Genomic DNA, 14,296 nt, shown 5'->3' with positions numbered 1-14,296 from the left:
AATGAATCTAATGTTATTTACACATAATTTTTATTTTATTATCTTGGTTATTTTTTATCAATTTTTTTTTTTTTTAAATTGAAATAAATTACTTGTAAATATATTTTGGGATGTTCCAATTTTGCATATATCATAACAAGTATATAATTTGTTTGGGAAATAAGAAAATAAAGGTTAGCCTTAGCCACTCCAATTTCAAAATCAATTTACAGAGGCAGATAAATTGGTGTACTAGGTCAAGTACTATATTCATGAAGGTACAATTTTGTTACACTGCAAAAATGATGGCAAATTTAAAGTACCAACTCCAATGTCATTGCAGCCCAGCCACCAGCTGAAGAGTGCTCATTCTACTTGAGGATGTTCAACATGCAACCTTCTCAGAGATGTCGTTGAGATTCCTTAATCATTGTCGATTGGCAACCGATATGTGCGCGTAATACGGATCTGGAGAAACAATCGGAGGTTTTAGTTACAGTAACATAAACTTACAATCAGATAGCAAAACATATTTCCCAGAAACCGAATACAGCCACTTCTATTGATACATGTAGATTCAATTCTGATCTGATGGCCCAGAATTATGTTAGTGCAGACATGAAAACGCCCCAAATTTAAGTATGCTTGGACTGTTAGCAAGATATAAAGTATCAAACCACAAGTAACCATTTACAACTATATCCAGATGATTCCTTATCCTGTTTTATTTCGTTAGAAGTTAAATTATAATGGGTCGATCTGGGATGGCGATAGATCCTATGACGAAAATTATAACTGCATTATAATAGTTTACCTGAGCAAATGCATAAATAGCTCGCAACACTCTAGCATAATCAGTTCCAAGCATCTGAATGACGACATCTGCCAGTAATGTTCCCCACATTCTGCATAGAAACCAATGAATGTTGAATTAATATTTAATGATCATATTTGAAGAAATGACTTCTGAAGAAAGCCACATCGGAACAATTTTACAAGCAGGGAAGGCAAAATAAATTTTTCCATAATTATGTTGACTGAGAACAGTTGCCAAAGAATGGCAAAGACCAAGCACTAGTTGAATCTGGACAATTAAGAGAAAGAGAGTTCCAATAAAAAGTATATGGTTCCACACTGCAAATTTTTTCTATTTTGTTTTTTTGAGAGTATCCAAATGAAGTTCTACATAATCAACAAGAATTTATGTTTCCACGGATAAAAGTGAAATAACAAAATAATATGCAGACAAAAATGAAGTTTTGGATCAAATAAAGCATACTAAGCCGTGCAAAAAGAGTCCATACATTGGGCCAAGAAATGCCATCATACTCCTAAAACCCAAATATTTTGTTGCAGCACCAGCAAAGCCCTGTCAGTTTTAGAAAGAAAAGTGAAAAATGCTGACAGAAAAAAAAAAGTAATAGTAAAATAAACAAATTCTATTGTCTAATAGTTTTGACATGCATAATCAGTATATAATATAGTGGTTGTAATATAATTGATCAACTTAGTATTATTGTTTTTAAGTTGCTATAATTCACAAATCTAAATACTACATTAACCAAAAAGGGTTTTTTCTACTGTAAGTATCCCACCTAAGTAAAATTTCAATATATGAATGTATCCTAGCAGCACTTAATACTAGTCATGAAATCGTAGCACCAAAGTGTAAAGTGGAGAAAGAATTAAAGCTAACATGAAACAGGATATTTAACATATCGGTTCCTAAAAATCCTAGGATGGATAGATAGATAGATAAACACAGAGAGAAAGAGCTATTTGACATATAGTCTGACCGTAATATTAAACATTCAATTTATCCGCAAGGGGATAACCTAGTTGTTTACATATGTACCAATAGAAGCAAGTTGTTTAGGGATCGAATCTCCCTCAAACCAACATTGTAAAGGGGTCCATTTAATTTGAGCTTGTACATCAGAAGATTGGGTTGGGGTGCATAGTAAGAAAAAATAAAAAAGTATTACACATCATTCCAAACTACAGTCATATAATCACTCAGAATAGTGTCCAAAACATGGAAAAGCATTTTAAACAGATTGAGATTATAGGTAAAATGACCTGCTTTGCTGCAAGCAAAGCTGCTCTGGACTCCAAATTAATAGCAGCTAATTGCCCACCCTGAAAGTGAAGAAAGCACAAGAGTCACTTCAAGGTAGCCCGTCACCATGCTTCATTGTACAACTATCGGTCAGCCAAAATATTGGAAAAATGTAGAAAGGATATTTAAGATTGTAGCTAGACAGCCAATAAATTCAATCAAGTAAACCATAAGAAATATAAAACACACCGGTAATTCACACCATAAACAAGCAGCATACGTACATTTAATCCAGTCAGAGATGAAGCATACACAAAAATAAACCATTACATCAAATGAGGGCCTTCACGGAAAAAGCAATTTCATTGCCAAAACATTAAAAAGGATTGCATAAACAGAGATGATTTATGTTTCAGAATTTGATGGGATACGGATGACTTTATAATACCAAACATGCACCTTTTTAAGAACTTCCTTCTTTATCTGATAGTTGGCAGCCTCTAAGAACACCTTCCCAGATAATCTCCTCGCTAGCTAACACAAGAGCAGGAAAGCTTAGACATACAGCCAAAAGACCAAGTAAACAACAGGATATATGAATAGAGTTTCTAACAAAAACAAAACTCCTACCAATTCATAAACTTTCGCCAAAGTATACATACCACCACCCTAGACAAAGTAAAGAAAAGAACAGGAGAGAATCTAGATCAGCTTAAGATGAATAAAAACAAAAGAGTATCCAAAATGTAAGCTGATATAGAGAGAGGAAAAGTACCTTCAAGATCATTGACTTGAGCTCTGCTGCCCCAACCTTCATAAAAGCAAGGCCTTGCACCTTCCACTGACTGAGTCCAAGCTCTAAAGTATTCTGAATATCAATGGCCTTAGAATTTTCCCATAAGCCCGGAAAAACTCCAGATTCTTCACTAAATGGAGAAAATGACAAGTACTATGTGATCAAAGTACAGTCACAACTGTGTGAAGAAAAAGAAATGTAGTCTAAAGGGAAACTGATCCTTTATTACATTTAGAGAGCATATGGATTTTAAAGAATTTGCTTATTAATTAGTAAAGTACCTAGCATATTCTTGCAAAAGATGAAGAAAAATTTCAACTTCTAGATCTTCAGTCGACAATTTGCTTGAGCAAGGAATGTTCAACTTTTTCCTCACAGCAAGCAAGACATTTCTATATGAAGGCCTCCAACCCCTGTTAACAAGGCAAAGTGAAACCAATCAGATATCAATCATAATGAAATTCCATGGATGCCAACAAAAGCCAAAGCTTAATTTAGTTAATTTGCATGTGAATTAAATTGTGACAATATATTACACAACTACAGCTCAGAAAATACTCGAATGGAAGCCAAATCATAACAAACTCAAACCAAATTTCCAGATCCCAATTCAATGAAATTAAACATTGACTTGCCAATAATTCAACAACCTTAAGGTTGACCGTGCATCAGCAGCAAGAAATAAAAATCGTGACTCAAGAGCTGCAATGAAACCCTCTCTCTCTTCAAGGTCTTCTTCAATCATGACATGGTCCACATCAGCACCATTCGTCAATGATTTTAGCAGAGGACTGAAGTAGCTGAAAATTGAAATATTCCAAAACCATTCAAAAGATTAAACATCATAAACTTCAAGTACTCAATAGTCAATACAGTAAATTTCCATAGTTTACTTAAAAACACTTCATAGAACATGACTTAGATGAAAAATTGAAAACAAATCACCTGGGGCCAAAAAGAATTCTTTCAAGCTCATATAACTCTGAATCAGTGGCCAGTTCAAGCACCAAGCGAAGCTCAGGATCATATGAACCTAATAAAAAATTGAAGTCCAAATTGTTAGGTGTGCTACAATACTATCCGGTAACATCACTGGGTCAACGTGATTATAACAGCTACATTTTCTTAACGTGTAACGATGTAGTTATCATAAACTATTATCAGACATTGTAATGTTACTAGGGTAATATTACCCGACCTAGACCATTTGATTTTGGTCCAGTCACCACTTGGACAATCATATTCCAGGCGGAGGGTAACATTAAACCCCCATTACTGTACACTTACCTGACCTGTGTTTACCACTTTATACAGTATGATGACTAAAACGTTATTAAAATATTGAAATCGTGGTCTGGTACTCTGGTTAACACTAGGATAATCATGGTCTAAGTGGGAGTAACGTCATACTCAATTCTGTAAACTTAAACCCAATTTTCGAAACCACTCTATATAATATAGTTACTAAAACATTGTTAAAATACCATACAAAGGAAACAAAAACATGCACAATTATTTCACCATAAAAAAAAAAAAAAAAAAAAAAGAAAAAAAGAAAAAAGGAAAGATAAGAAGAGTAGACCTTGCCCTTTTCTTGAAATAGCAGCATGAGAACAAGCCACTGGAACTAATCCATTTCCACGTCGAGCTGAGCTAAACCCCTGCCACAAAGTAAACGCAAAAACAGAAACTAATTACTTAAATTTAAATAAGAAAGCAAAAAACCAGATGAATGTGAGAAGTTACCGAGGAGAAGAGTTTGGTTTTGGTGGTGACGGAGACTGAAGAGGGGAAGGAAAAGTGAAGGGCGAGGATAGCAGCAGCCATTTTCACTCACCGCCAGCTTCAAATCAAATCATTCATAATTGAATCTGTGAAAATTTTTTTAAGAAAAAATAATTTTGGGGTGAATTTTCTTAGTTCTGAGGGTGTTTTTAAGTCCAGATATTTGGGGTTGCTGATTGCCGACCATTTCTCGACTCACAGAATTTATTCGAACTGATACATTATATCAAATTGGTACCTAATAGTCTTATAAAATATTAAAACACCCCCATAAGGGTTCTTTTATAATTTTACTATAGTCTTCGTAAGACCCTGCTAAACAAAACTTTGTTTGTTTGATCCATAATAATTCACTCTTTTTCATTTATCCCCTTATCCAATTTGCTTGTTTTTTTATGCAAGGAATGAATATGGTGAAACCCAAATAAACCCCAAACTCCACCAAGGGTCTTTAAATTTGGGGACCCTTCAAATGCTTTTGGGAATTTATTTTTTATTTTTTTATCTTTAAAAAGTATTTTTCTGGCCATTATTGAAACCAAGAACTAAAAATGAGTAATAAACTTAGAGTGAAATCATCTTTCTTGGGTAATTACTCAAGAAGTTTTGAATTCGATTTCCCTCAATTGCTAATAGGGGTAACCACTAGAGGATTTACTTGATCGTTAACTTTAGGGTCCTAGAGAATTAGTTGAGATACGAGCAAGCTAACGGGGCTAGCTTGCTTTCCATTGGCGAAGAGTCGCCATGGGGGGTGGGGTGTTCACAAAATCCATGAGTTCCATTTTCCTTCTTGTTCATCAATAGGAAATCAAGACAAACTGGGCACTATAGTGAGACATGAAAACACCATTATTTTAAAAACCGGACCGGAGGGCAACCCGCTTTGTTGGTCGGGTCACGGTTCAACCGGTCCAACCGGTTGGACCGTCAGTTGGATCGATGATGTCAGCACATTTAAAAAAAAAAACCTTTTTAAAAGCTGGCCTCCCAACCATTACAACTGATTTCACAGTTACATTGCACCCAGAATATGTTTTACATTAAAACTTCTTTACTTTAGCATTCAGTAATTTCAGCAAACAACTTCAGCAGACAAGTTCATCAAATCACAGGCAAGCAATCTCAGTAAACACAGCTCACTTAACTTCAATAATTTCAGCAAACACAACCCACTTGACTTCAGCAACTTCATCAATCTTCTCCGCAAACAACTTCAGCAGACAATTCACTTTATCAACTAACTTCAGCAACTTCAGTAACCACTACTCAATTCACTTCAGTAACTAGGGTTCACATGCTACTACAAGAGTTGTTCTTTACCCTCCAGTCTCCACCTTTCCTCTTTGTTGCATTTGCATAATCTAAATACCAATGACGCTTAAGTTATAAAAATTGTAAAACCAATTACATACACATAAGTTGATGAAACAACATTCTCTAAATTATTGATTAGTTACTACATACGAACCCAAATCCTTAACCATACAGGAACGATTCAATGTAATGGTTTCCCCTGCATCATCCATATTGAAATAAATTAATTCGACAATGTCGGCATGATGACCATAAATCATGTATTATTCAAAAATAGCTCCAACAAAATGATTTTGAAGGCATATACATCAGCTTTCTCTATTATGAGTCCAAAATGGGTATATTCTGGAACTAAATACGTAAATAAAAAGGTGTCATATATATTCAATAGTAAATCATCAAGTAAATGATTGCTGAAAATTCTCAACCAAAAATGTTTTACTTAAGGAATATTTCTTCATTTAGGTTCAAAAACCAAAGAATTGTATCATATCTCAAATTAAATAGGCCCTAGAGCTATATCAGCAAGACTGAGGGAATTTTCATATCCAAATGCGCCTCTTCTATCAACTGTCCATCTGCCAGCAACCTTGCCAAACCGAAATTTCCCACTTGTTTCTGAGAGTGATGATACATAATAATCAATGTTGGTATACGTATTCAGTGTATTTCTTGAAAATTTTCAATTAATCAAAATTAAAGAGAAAATATGAATTGCAGAAACTATGGAACTGACCTTTGGTCTGAAGTCATGGTGAGGAGGATGTTATTAGGTCTAAAATCTCTATGAACAATGAAACATTTCAGATTTCTTAGCAAAGGTCCCGAAGATTACAACTCACCTTGAATTAAATTGGATTGTCAAGACATGCATGCCAATCAGCCTTCATGCGTTGATTTCCGGCAAGAGAGGATCGCGTCGTCGCGATTTCAAAGACTGGAGTTGCGATTGATTTCAGCAACGAATGGTTGCGATTTCAGAAACAAATGGTTGCGATTTCAGCAAGATTCAGTTTTGATTTGTGTGGGATTTCAGATTTTCGCAATTTCATTCAAATTTTTTCGGAGTATTTTGCGCGTAGAGGAACTGAGGAAGAAGAAACTGCGCGATGGGGAGTTAGGGATTTTTTTGCCCTTTTCAGTGTTGGGTTGGTTTTGCTTGCGGTCCGATTGGACCGACGGTCCATCACTGTTCATCCGGTCCATTAACGGGTCAAAACGGGCTATTGCATTATACCGGTTTTTATGTTGACTCGAGCCGGACACATGACCGGTTCATGGTCCAACCGGTTGGACCGGCCGGTCCGATTCGGCTTTTAAAACAGTGGAAAACACCTGATCTCATTTCGACCTTGATCTGCGGAATTGTCTTGCACCATATGTACTGAGATTGTTCGGGAGACATGGTCCAAGCCCAGTTAGAAGTAGAAGTAATTTGTTAAATATGATTCAGTCATGGTAGAGAAGAAAAACAATGCACACTACTACACTTAAAATAAACCCTTGATTATGTACCCAATTCATAATTTTGTGGGGTAACTTTTGCAGCTTAACATCATCTATAAAATTAAAACAAAAATTAACATCCATGATGGAATCAAATTAGGAAATGGGGGGGAAAGAAACTTGTATTGTAGAGTCTAAATAAAAGTAATGGTACAAACTTTCTACTCATATAGCCATCCAAAGTTGTAATCTAACATCTCCAGAAGCAAGAATCAAAATGAGCCCTGCTCCTACTTTTGAATTGATACAAAACGCGCGAAAAATTACTGTAGAGAACAACCCTACTCCGCGCATGTGAAACAAGAAGAAGCATAATAAACATAGAAAGATGACTTTTGATGATTGAGACCAACTATCTACTCACACTTGATGGACCTATATATGTGGCGGACAAAAAGCAAGGCGGCGCGGAAGCCTACAGTTCCAAGCATGAGGAAGAAACCATAGCAGATACAAGCCATGTAGCCGAAGAAAAATGATGTTTGCATGAAGCCAGACATATCTGAGCGAGCAAAGTAGTAATACAGGCAATAGGCGTAGATAAAGAGGCCAGTTGATCCACCGCATAGGAAAGATCTGTAAAAAAATCATACATAAAGATCAGTTTGAATAAACTTTCATAGCTCCAAGCATACAAGGACAGAATTCAACTAACAAAATCTCCTAATTCAAGGTAAATCAAATATGCTTCACCAAACCAACACAACCAGAGCTTCTGTTCTTAAAAGGCATTAAAGTGCTAAAAAAATTAATAAAACCACTTCTTCCAGATTTCAAATTCTCCAAGAGACTTCCTTATTGCTTACAAATTTGAGAAGCAAATAAAAATCACACAGATAATTCCAAGTTGTTATACCACTTCAATTATAATCCATAAGCACAATATGAAATCATGTAAATATATTTGAAGAAAGAAAAAAATCACTGATATTACTAAATTTGAGCAATAAATTAAAGTAGTTCTTTGATGGTTAAGGGTAGGATATTAAGAAAGTGTAGTATCTAATTTTATGCAAAGAATGAGAATTCACACAAATTAATAAATGGTAACCACACGGAAATTCAATTCACATGCCTATACTTGGCAAATAACCAAATCAAATGCCTAACCATAGTCACATACCTCCACCACCACTCATGGTCCTCAGCAGCCAGTTGGAAATAGGTCAACGCAACCGTAATGAAAGCAGTGACTATCAATAGAATAATAAAGACGATAAACAAGATGCTGTATATAGTGTAAATCCTGTGACCCCATACACTGGCAAATATATAGTAAAGTTCGATGTAAATAGCACTGAATGGAAGAAACCCAGCCATTGCCATCTGTGGAATTGCCCCTCGGTACCATGGCAATGGTGGAATCTCTCTGGGATATTTGGTAGTGCGGCAAGGAGCTTGGAATTCAGCCTTGCTATTTTTCCCTGCTATTCCACCCAACACCAACAAAGGTGAAGTAACGAGAGTCCAAATAAGAACTATCACCACTATTGTGCCAAATGGAAGAGCAGCTGTAGCAGTGTAAGCAATTGCAACAGTATTTAAAAAGCAGAACATAAGGAACAATGGTCCACAGAAGAGACATCCAGTCAACAACAGATTTCTAACCTGCCAAGTCAGAAAAATCAAACGTATAAGAAATGAAAAACAGTAACTTAGGATCAGATCAAAACCTAAATGCCAGCAAAGAACATCAATAAGCACATACCCAGTTTGTTCCTTCCAATTGACAATAGAAGGAGGCAGCTGTATAGCCGGCAATTCCTGACGTGAGGGCATATATGACAACCAATGCAGTAAAGAGAGCCCCTCTGTTGTAAGGATAAAATACTCCAACTAGTGCAAGCAGGAAGATGAACACAGTACTGCCAATGCATTTATGAAAACAACTCAAAAACACATTTAATGAAATAAAAAGAAATAAATTACTTCCTAGAGAATCAAGTTTTAGTGCTTTGGATAACTAAATGAGCAAGTTACTTACAGAGTGAATAGTTGGCTACCAGAACCAAGTGAAGCCGCAAATAGAGACTTGTATTTGGGGTATCTGAATACATCTCCATGAATGTATTTCCATCCAGTCTCCTCCTGGTCTTCCGCTGCTTCTTCATCATGGGCATACCTTTCAAAGAGTAATATAAAAAAAGTTTAACAATAAACAAATCAAAGCAAAATCAAAAACCCTACCAAAGTAGACATGTACATCCAAACTTTGAGATAACACAAAGGTAATTCTTACTTGACAAAGTCATTCTTGAGGACTCGCATGAGAATTGTGGCAAGAAACCCAGTTAGCAGGAGAACTGTCACACATGAATTTATAATAGAAAACCAATGGATCTCCAAATGATGAGGCAACGACGATGACTGAGAGTACTTGTCCATCCTCTTCTCAAATGGGATGTTTGTTTCCTTCCATTTCACAGTATATAAAAATTCTACTTCTACTTCTTGGTCCTCAGTAAGATCAGCAAGGGTATTTGGGTCAGTGCGGACATTAATTTCAATCACACGGTCCTTGTTGTAAGAGATATCAAAGTGAATATGCTTGAAAAGGTAATATTTGTACTCGCTAGGTTCTTTCCCTTCCTTGTCAACCTTCCCGATGAAACCCCAAATGGGTAAGTCATCATAGTACATCTGGAAGTAGTAATCCTTCTTGACAGCAGATCGAAACCGAGCAACCTCCTCCTTTGTGAGTTTTTTCTTGCACACAACTTCAGAATCTTTATCACGTAAGAAGTCAAGCTGGTAGGGAGCACTGACTAATCGATCTCCATTCAACACTTCACCAAGAGCTTCCTTCTTCTCTTTCAGATGATCTGCAAAAGGTAGGGTAAAACCCAAATTTTCCATGACAAAATCTCACAAATATATCAAAGAAAAACTCCAGATAAATAATTGCAAACCTGGCAAGCAAAAGGGAAGATCAAAATATCGATAGGTTTCACTGCAGCCAAAAAAAACAAAACAAGTTAAACCAATAATGCTTCACCATTAAACTTCAAATGAATCTCCAAAAGAAAAGTCACTTTATCGTGCAAAGCTAAAGAATGCAAAAGCATCACACAAGGTCACTGATTTGCAAAATGAAACAGTAACGATAGACACAAACCCAGTAACATCAGCTGGATTTTCAATAGGTAATCTTGAAATTATCAAGCCTCATAATATAAATAAATTTCTTTAATTGATCATATAAGAAGTCAGTTCAACATATAACATGCACAGAACAATTTTATTCTACAAAAACATATTAATCAATAAGCTTGAGATTTTAAAACAAACAACAAAATTCTACAAAACCAGAACCGTCATATATTGGTACTGACTAGTGAAATGAACCAGTAACGTTAATAGGATTCTCAATACTTTAATCATGAAATTAGATAATTTCCTCTCCCAAAATAAATAAATAAATAAATTTATCTTAACATGCATTATTACAAAACAAAATTCCCAATTTTTCACGAGTTCACTATCTGATCACAAAAACGAAAACGAGATCTGCCTCTAAGCTCCAAAAACCACACAAATCAAACCCACATTGTCTCGATTCTTCATTTCACCGACAAAATGAAACACCAATACATCAAATTTCATCAGATCCAGCAACAACAAGACCAAATCAAGTAAAATAAAAACGAATTTCAAATCAGATTTCAGTAACATTACAACTTACCTGGGATTGTGAAAAGGCCCGACCTTGTTAGCATAAAGAGGGACTTGTTCTCCTTCTTTGTACCGGTGATCCGATGCGTCCGACCTCACCGGATCAAATCCACAAACCACCAAAGTGGCGATGACCAGCACCGCCAAAATCGTCCTCTCCATTTTTGTTTTGGTTTCTCTCGAAATAGGGATCGGGATCGAGCTTGAGCTTAGGGATAAGGAAAGAGGAAACCGAGAATTGAATTCGCTTTTTATGGGCGATGAAACGACAGCGTTTTTAGAAACTCTGATTTTGATGCGCTGCCCATAGACAATTTTGATTTTACACCTAATTTATTTTATTTATTTTTATTTTTTTGGCCTTTTACGTTTTCGGTCGGGTCAGGTTTGATGACGTGGTGACTTTTGATTGGTTGGAGTTGTGAGAATTTGGAGATTTAGTGGGTTCGCAGTCAACGCTCGAGCAAGATCTAAAATTTCCAGTCCAGACTCCAGATCTCAAGTCCTAAAAGGGTTTGCTTAAAGATTTTTTTGACACGTGAGGTATGCTCCATGTGGTAATGGTGGAACCGACCTAAACTGGGAAAAAGTTTTTTATACAAACGGATGCACGTTTAATCGATCAACGAGGATATGTTATGTAATTTCTTTAATAATAGTCTTAATTTCAGGAAATCTCAAGGGTGAAAATGTAATTTCCTTAATAATAGTCTATAGTAATAATAGTTTATGGGGTTTTAGTCCGGGAGTACAATGTTATTTTCAGGAAATATCAGGGTCGAAAATTAATTTTTCTATTAATCATCTTAAATAGATAAACAATAATATTACAGTGATAAATCCTTCTCCTTAACTTTCTTTTACGATATATCAGTTTGTAATTAGTCCGTTCGTAATAGATTTCGTCTAATTAAATATAAATTGATCAATTACGAACTACCACGTCAGTTTTTGTGAAAGAAAAGAACATTGTTAGATCTATTTTTATTTAAACGGATTATGCCTTTGAGGGGTTCTAATTTCTAATCAGAAATCAATCAGGGAGTAGAATGTTACTTTTACGAAATATCAGGTGCGAAATTTCGCCTAATCATATTCTTAATGGATAAAGTATTAATGGAGTTCATATTTTCCTGGTCCAAAAAGACAAAACGCAAGACGAAGGCGGTGCCGTGAAGCTAAAAGGAAGGGAAAGTGAAATTCGGTTGCAGAAGGAAAGAATGTCAGATCCGTACGGGAGAGTGAAGGGAGGGAGGCTGAGCTTCAAAGACGGAAGTCTCGCCACTCGCAAATCCATCGAGAAGAAGAAAAAGAAGAAGAAGCACAAGAAAGATGATGAATCTCAGCCGTCCACCGCCGTCGATGGGTCTGATAACACAAACAACGAGGCAGGACAAACCTACACTATCGACGCTGCTAAAAACATGAAGTACGACGAGCTCTTCCCCGTCGAGACCAAAAAGTTCGGTTACGATCCTAAAGCCAACGTTAAAACCGTCGAAGACGCTCTCGATGATCGCGTCAAGAAGAAGGCTGATCGTTACTGTAAATGAAACGAAACGAAACTCGCTCTCTGTATGTTCTAAAACAACACTGTTTTTGTCTTTTAAGCGTTTTATTCTTAAAAAGTATTTTTAACCTAGAAGTTCTAATCTATGAATTGTAGTTTATGCTTTCTTGCGAGCTCGAAAGAAGTGAAGAGAAACTAATTTTTGAGAATCTTGTTGTTTCTCTGTTTTTTAGCTTTTCAGTGCTTCAAATTTTAGGGCTTTGTATAGAACTGCAATGTTTGAGTTTCTATCTGTTGTGAGCTTCTCAATTTGCATATTACCGCACTGTGTCAGTTCTTGTTTAAAGAATTTCTGAAATTTGAAGAATTAGGTGATGTTCTGAAGGGTTAGTGTATTGGAAATTGGGGTTTAGGCATCGTTGAATCAGTTCTGATTTCAATTTTCTAGCCTCTTCCTGCATTAGAATTTCGTTATGGTCTTGTTCCCAACGGGCAGATAATTCTGTGACTTTAATTTACTTTCATAGGTTGCTGACTAGCATTAAAGTTTTGACCTCTTCAAAATACTTTACCAACTTAGCTGACATACTTGATATCTCAATCACAGCCAGTACATCTCTAGCCATACTGCTAGGGGGACTTTAAAGAGATGCTTTATGGATTGTAGAAAAAATGAAGATAAGTAATTGGGGGTAGGTTTTAACTCTTTACTACAAGTTGGTGCTGGTGGGTGTCAGGTGTCCCCATGAAGTTTGTTGCAGTATTAGTCATGGTTGGGAAGATTATCCTAAGTCATAGACTTCCAATGTTTGAAATAGGACTGGCTTGTAATTTTAGAAATTTCTGAATCAGTATACAAGGGAGATTTAGTTAACATTGTTGGGTACATCTAATGGTGTGCAGTTTCAGAAATTATTTTCTGAAGCAGCATATAAGGTAACTCATTTTGAAACTTTGTCAGTGCATTACTAGCTTGTCTTAAAGTTTGGTTACTTATAGTAACTTTTTGAATTTATTGAGTTGTGATATTGTGCTTGACTTCATGGGTTGTACGACTATTGGAGTTATGGGAAAATGAAGAAATGTCTAGAGCGTATTATTTGCTTAATGTGGACTATATTCCAAGGAACTCAGAAAGCATGTGTTGGTAAATATCATGATATTGCCATATTATCCAATATCATTCAACTCAGAGGCTTTCATGTGGATGAAAGAGATTTGCCTTACATGGTTTAGACTAGTGTTAAATTGGCTCTAAGTTTTGGTCTTTAAGAGTAATAAGTGGTGTCCATCTCTGTGGAGGGGGTTCTCATTTTTTCTGAAGCTAGTCTTTATATACCTATTTGTGCTGATTAGAATCATGGATGACTGAATTTCATTTTTTCTTCTGATGTAGGAGCATCCATCCCTAGGAGGAAACAATCTGTTGGAATTATGGAAGTACTTGATTCTATTACTGTCATTTTCTTTTACCCTTAATTACTTTGTCTTCGATATTGGTATTTTACCAATTTGTCAAATCTTGAACATGTTTTTCGTTAGGCTGCTATTGGATATCTTTGTGATGGCTGATGTCGTACTTTAATGGTTGTTATGTTGTATCTTGGCCATGGAAATCAATTTTAGAAGTATACACATTAAATAGGATTATGTTGGGCTTGATAGGTTGCTT

At 35.8% G+C, this 14,296-nt stretch overlaps 3 protein-coding genes across 5 annotated transcripts; 1 reads left to right on the top strand and 2 right to left on the bottom strand.

The window, feature by feature from the left end:
* Positions 1-186: 186 nt before the first annotated feature.
* LOC116138507 lies at positions 187-4,803 on the bottom strand. 3 transcript variants are annotated; one of them, XM_031424212.1, is made up of 12 exons: positions 4,581-4,803; positions 4,417-4,495; positions 3,780-3,867; positions 3,485-3,634; positions 3,116-3,247; positions 2,814-2,964; positions 2,669-2,707; positions 2,498-2,572; positions 2,059-2,118; positions 1,284-1,348; positions 794-884; positions 187-447 (listed from the first exon to the last, which is right to left on the bottom strand). In XM_031424212.1, the coding sequence occupies exons 1-12, from the start codon at positions 4,659-4,661 to the stop codon at positions 403-405; spliced, it is 1,056 nt and encodes a 351-aa protein (XP_031280072.1). In that variant the 5' UTR covers positions 4,662-4,803; the 3' UTR covers positions 187-402. The 3 variants fall into 3 exon arrangements, with proteins under 3 accessions (XP_031280072.1, XP_031280073.1, XP_031280074.1); XM_031424213.1 differs by having other exon boundaries at positions 2,498-2,568; positions 2,701-2,707; XM_031424214.1 differs by lacking the exon at positions 2,669-2,707.
* Positions 4,804-7,538: 2,735 nt separating this feature from the next.
* Positions 7,539-11,388, bottom strand: LOC116138443 (transmembrane 9 superfamily member 3-like). Its single transcript, XM_031424157.1, has 7 exons — positions 11,125-11,388; positions 10,352-10,392; positions 9,682-10,264; positions 9,427-9,564; positions 9,151-9,307; positions 8,566-9,050; positions 7,539-8,018 (listed from the first exon to the last, which is right to left on the bottom strand). The coding sequence occupies exons 1-7, from the start codon at positions 11,274-11,276 to the stop codon at positions 7,799-7,801; spliced, it is 1,776 nt and encodes a 591-aa protein (XP_031280017.1). The 5' UTR covers positions 11,277-11,388; the 3' UTR covers positions 7,539-7,798.
* Positions 11,389-12,238: 850 nt separating this feature from the next.
* LOC116138521 lies at positions 12,239-14,065 on the top strand. Its single transcript, XM_031424230.1, has 2 exons — positions 12,239-12,689; positions 14,021-14,065. The coding sequence occupies exon 1, from the start codon at positions 12,335-12,337 to the stop codon at positions 12,665-12,667; it is 333 nt and encodes a 110-aa protein (XP_031280090.1). The 5' UTR covers positions 12,239-12,334; the 3' UTR covers positions 12,668-12,689; positions 14,021-14,065.
* Positions 14,066-14,296: the final 231 nt, after the last annotated feature.

Source organism: Pistacia vera, unplaced genomic scaffold (genome assembly GCF_008641045.1).
Source record: "Pistacia vera cultivar Batoury unplaced genomic scaffold, PisVer_v2 Contig341, whole genome shotgun sequence".
Taxonomy (NCBI): domain Eukaryota; kingdom Viridiplantae; phylum Streptophyta; class Magnoliopsida; order Sapindales; family Anacardiaceae; genus Pistacia; species Pistacia vera.
The sequence above is the reverse complement of the archived record's forward strand: the minus strand, read 5'-3'. Positions and strand labels throughout refer to the sequence as shown.

Coding starts and splice junctions, on each gene's coding strand:
- LOC116138507 (XM_031424212.1), bottom strand. CDS start 4,661: ATGGCTGCTGCTATCCTCGCCCTTCACTTTTCCTTCCCCTCTTCAGTC. Junction 2,573..2,668: donor TGGCGAAAGTTTATGAATTG/GTAGGAGTTTTG, acceptor CTCTTGTGTTAG/CTAGCGAGGAGATTATCTGG. Junction 885..1,283: donor ATGGCATTTCTTGGCCCAAT/GTATGGACTCTT, acceptor GTTTCTATGCAG/AATGTGGGGAACATTACTGG.
- LOC116138443 (XM_031424157.1), bottom strand. CDS start 11,276: ATGGAGAGGACGATTTTGGCGGTGCTGGTCATCGCCACTTTGGTGGTT. Junction 9,565..9,681: donor CTCAAGAATGACTTTGTCAA/GTAAGAATTACC, acceptor ACTCTTTGAAAG/GTATGCCCATGATGAAGAAG. Junction 9,051..9,150: donor AATTGGAAGGAACAAACTGG/GTATGTGCTTAT, acceptor CTGACTTGGCAG/GTTAGAAATCTGTTGTTGAC.
- LOC116138521 (XM_031424230.1), top strand. CDS start 12,335: ATGTCAGATCCGTACGGGAGAGTGAAGGGAGGGAGGCTGAGCTTCAAA.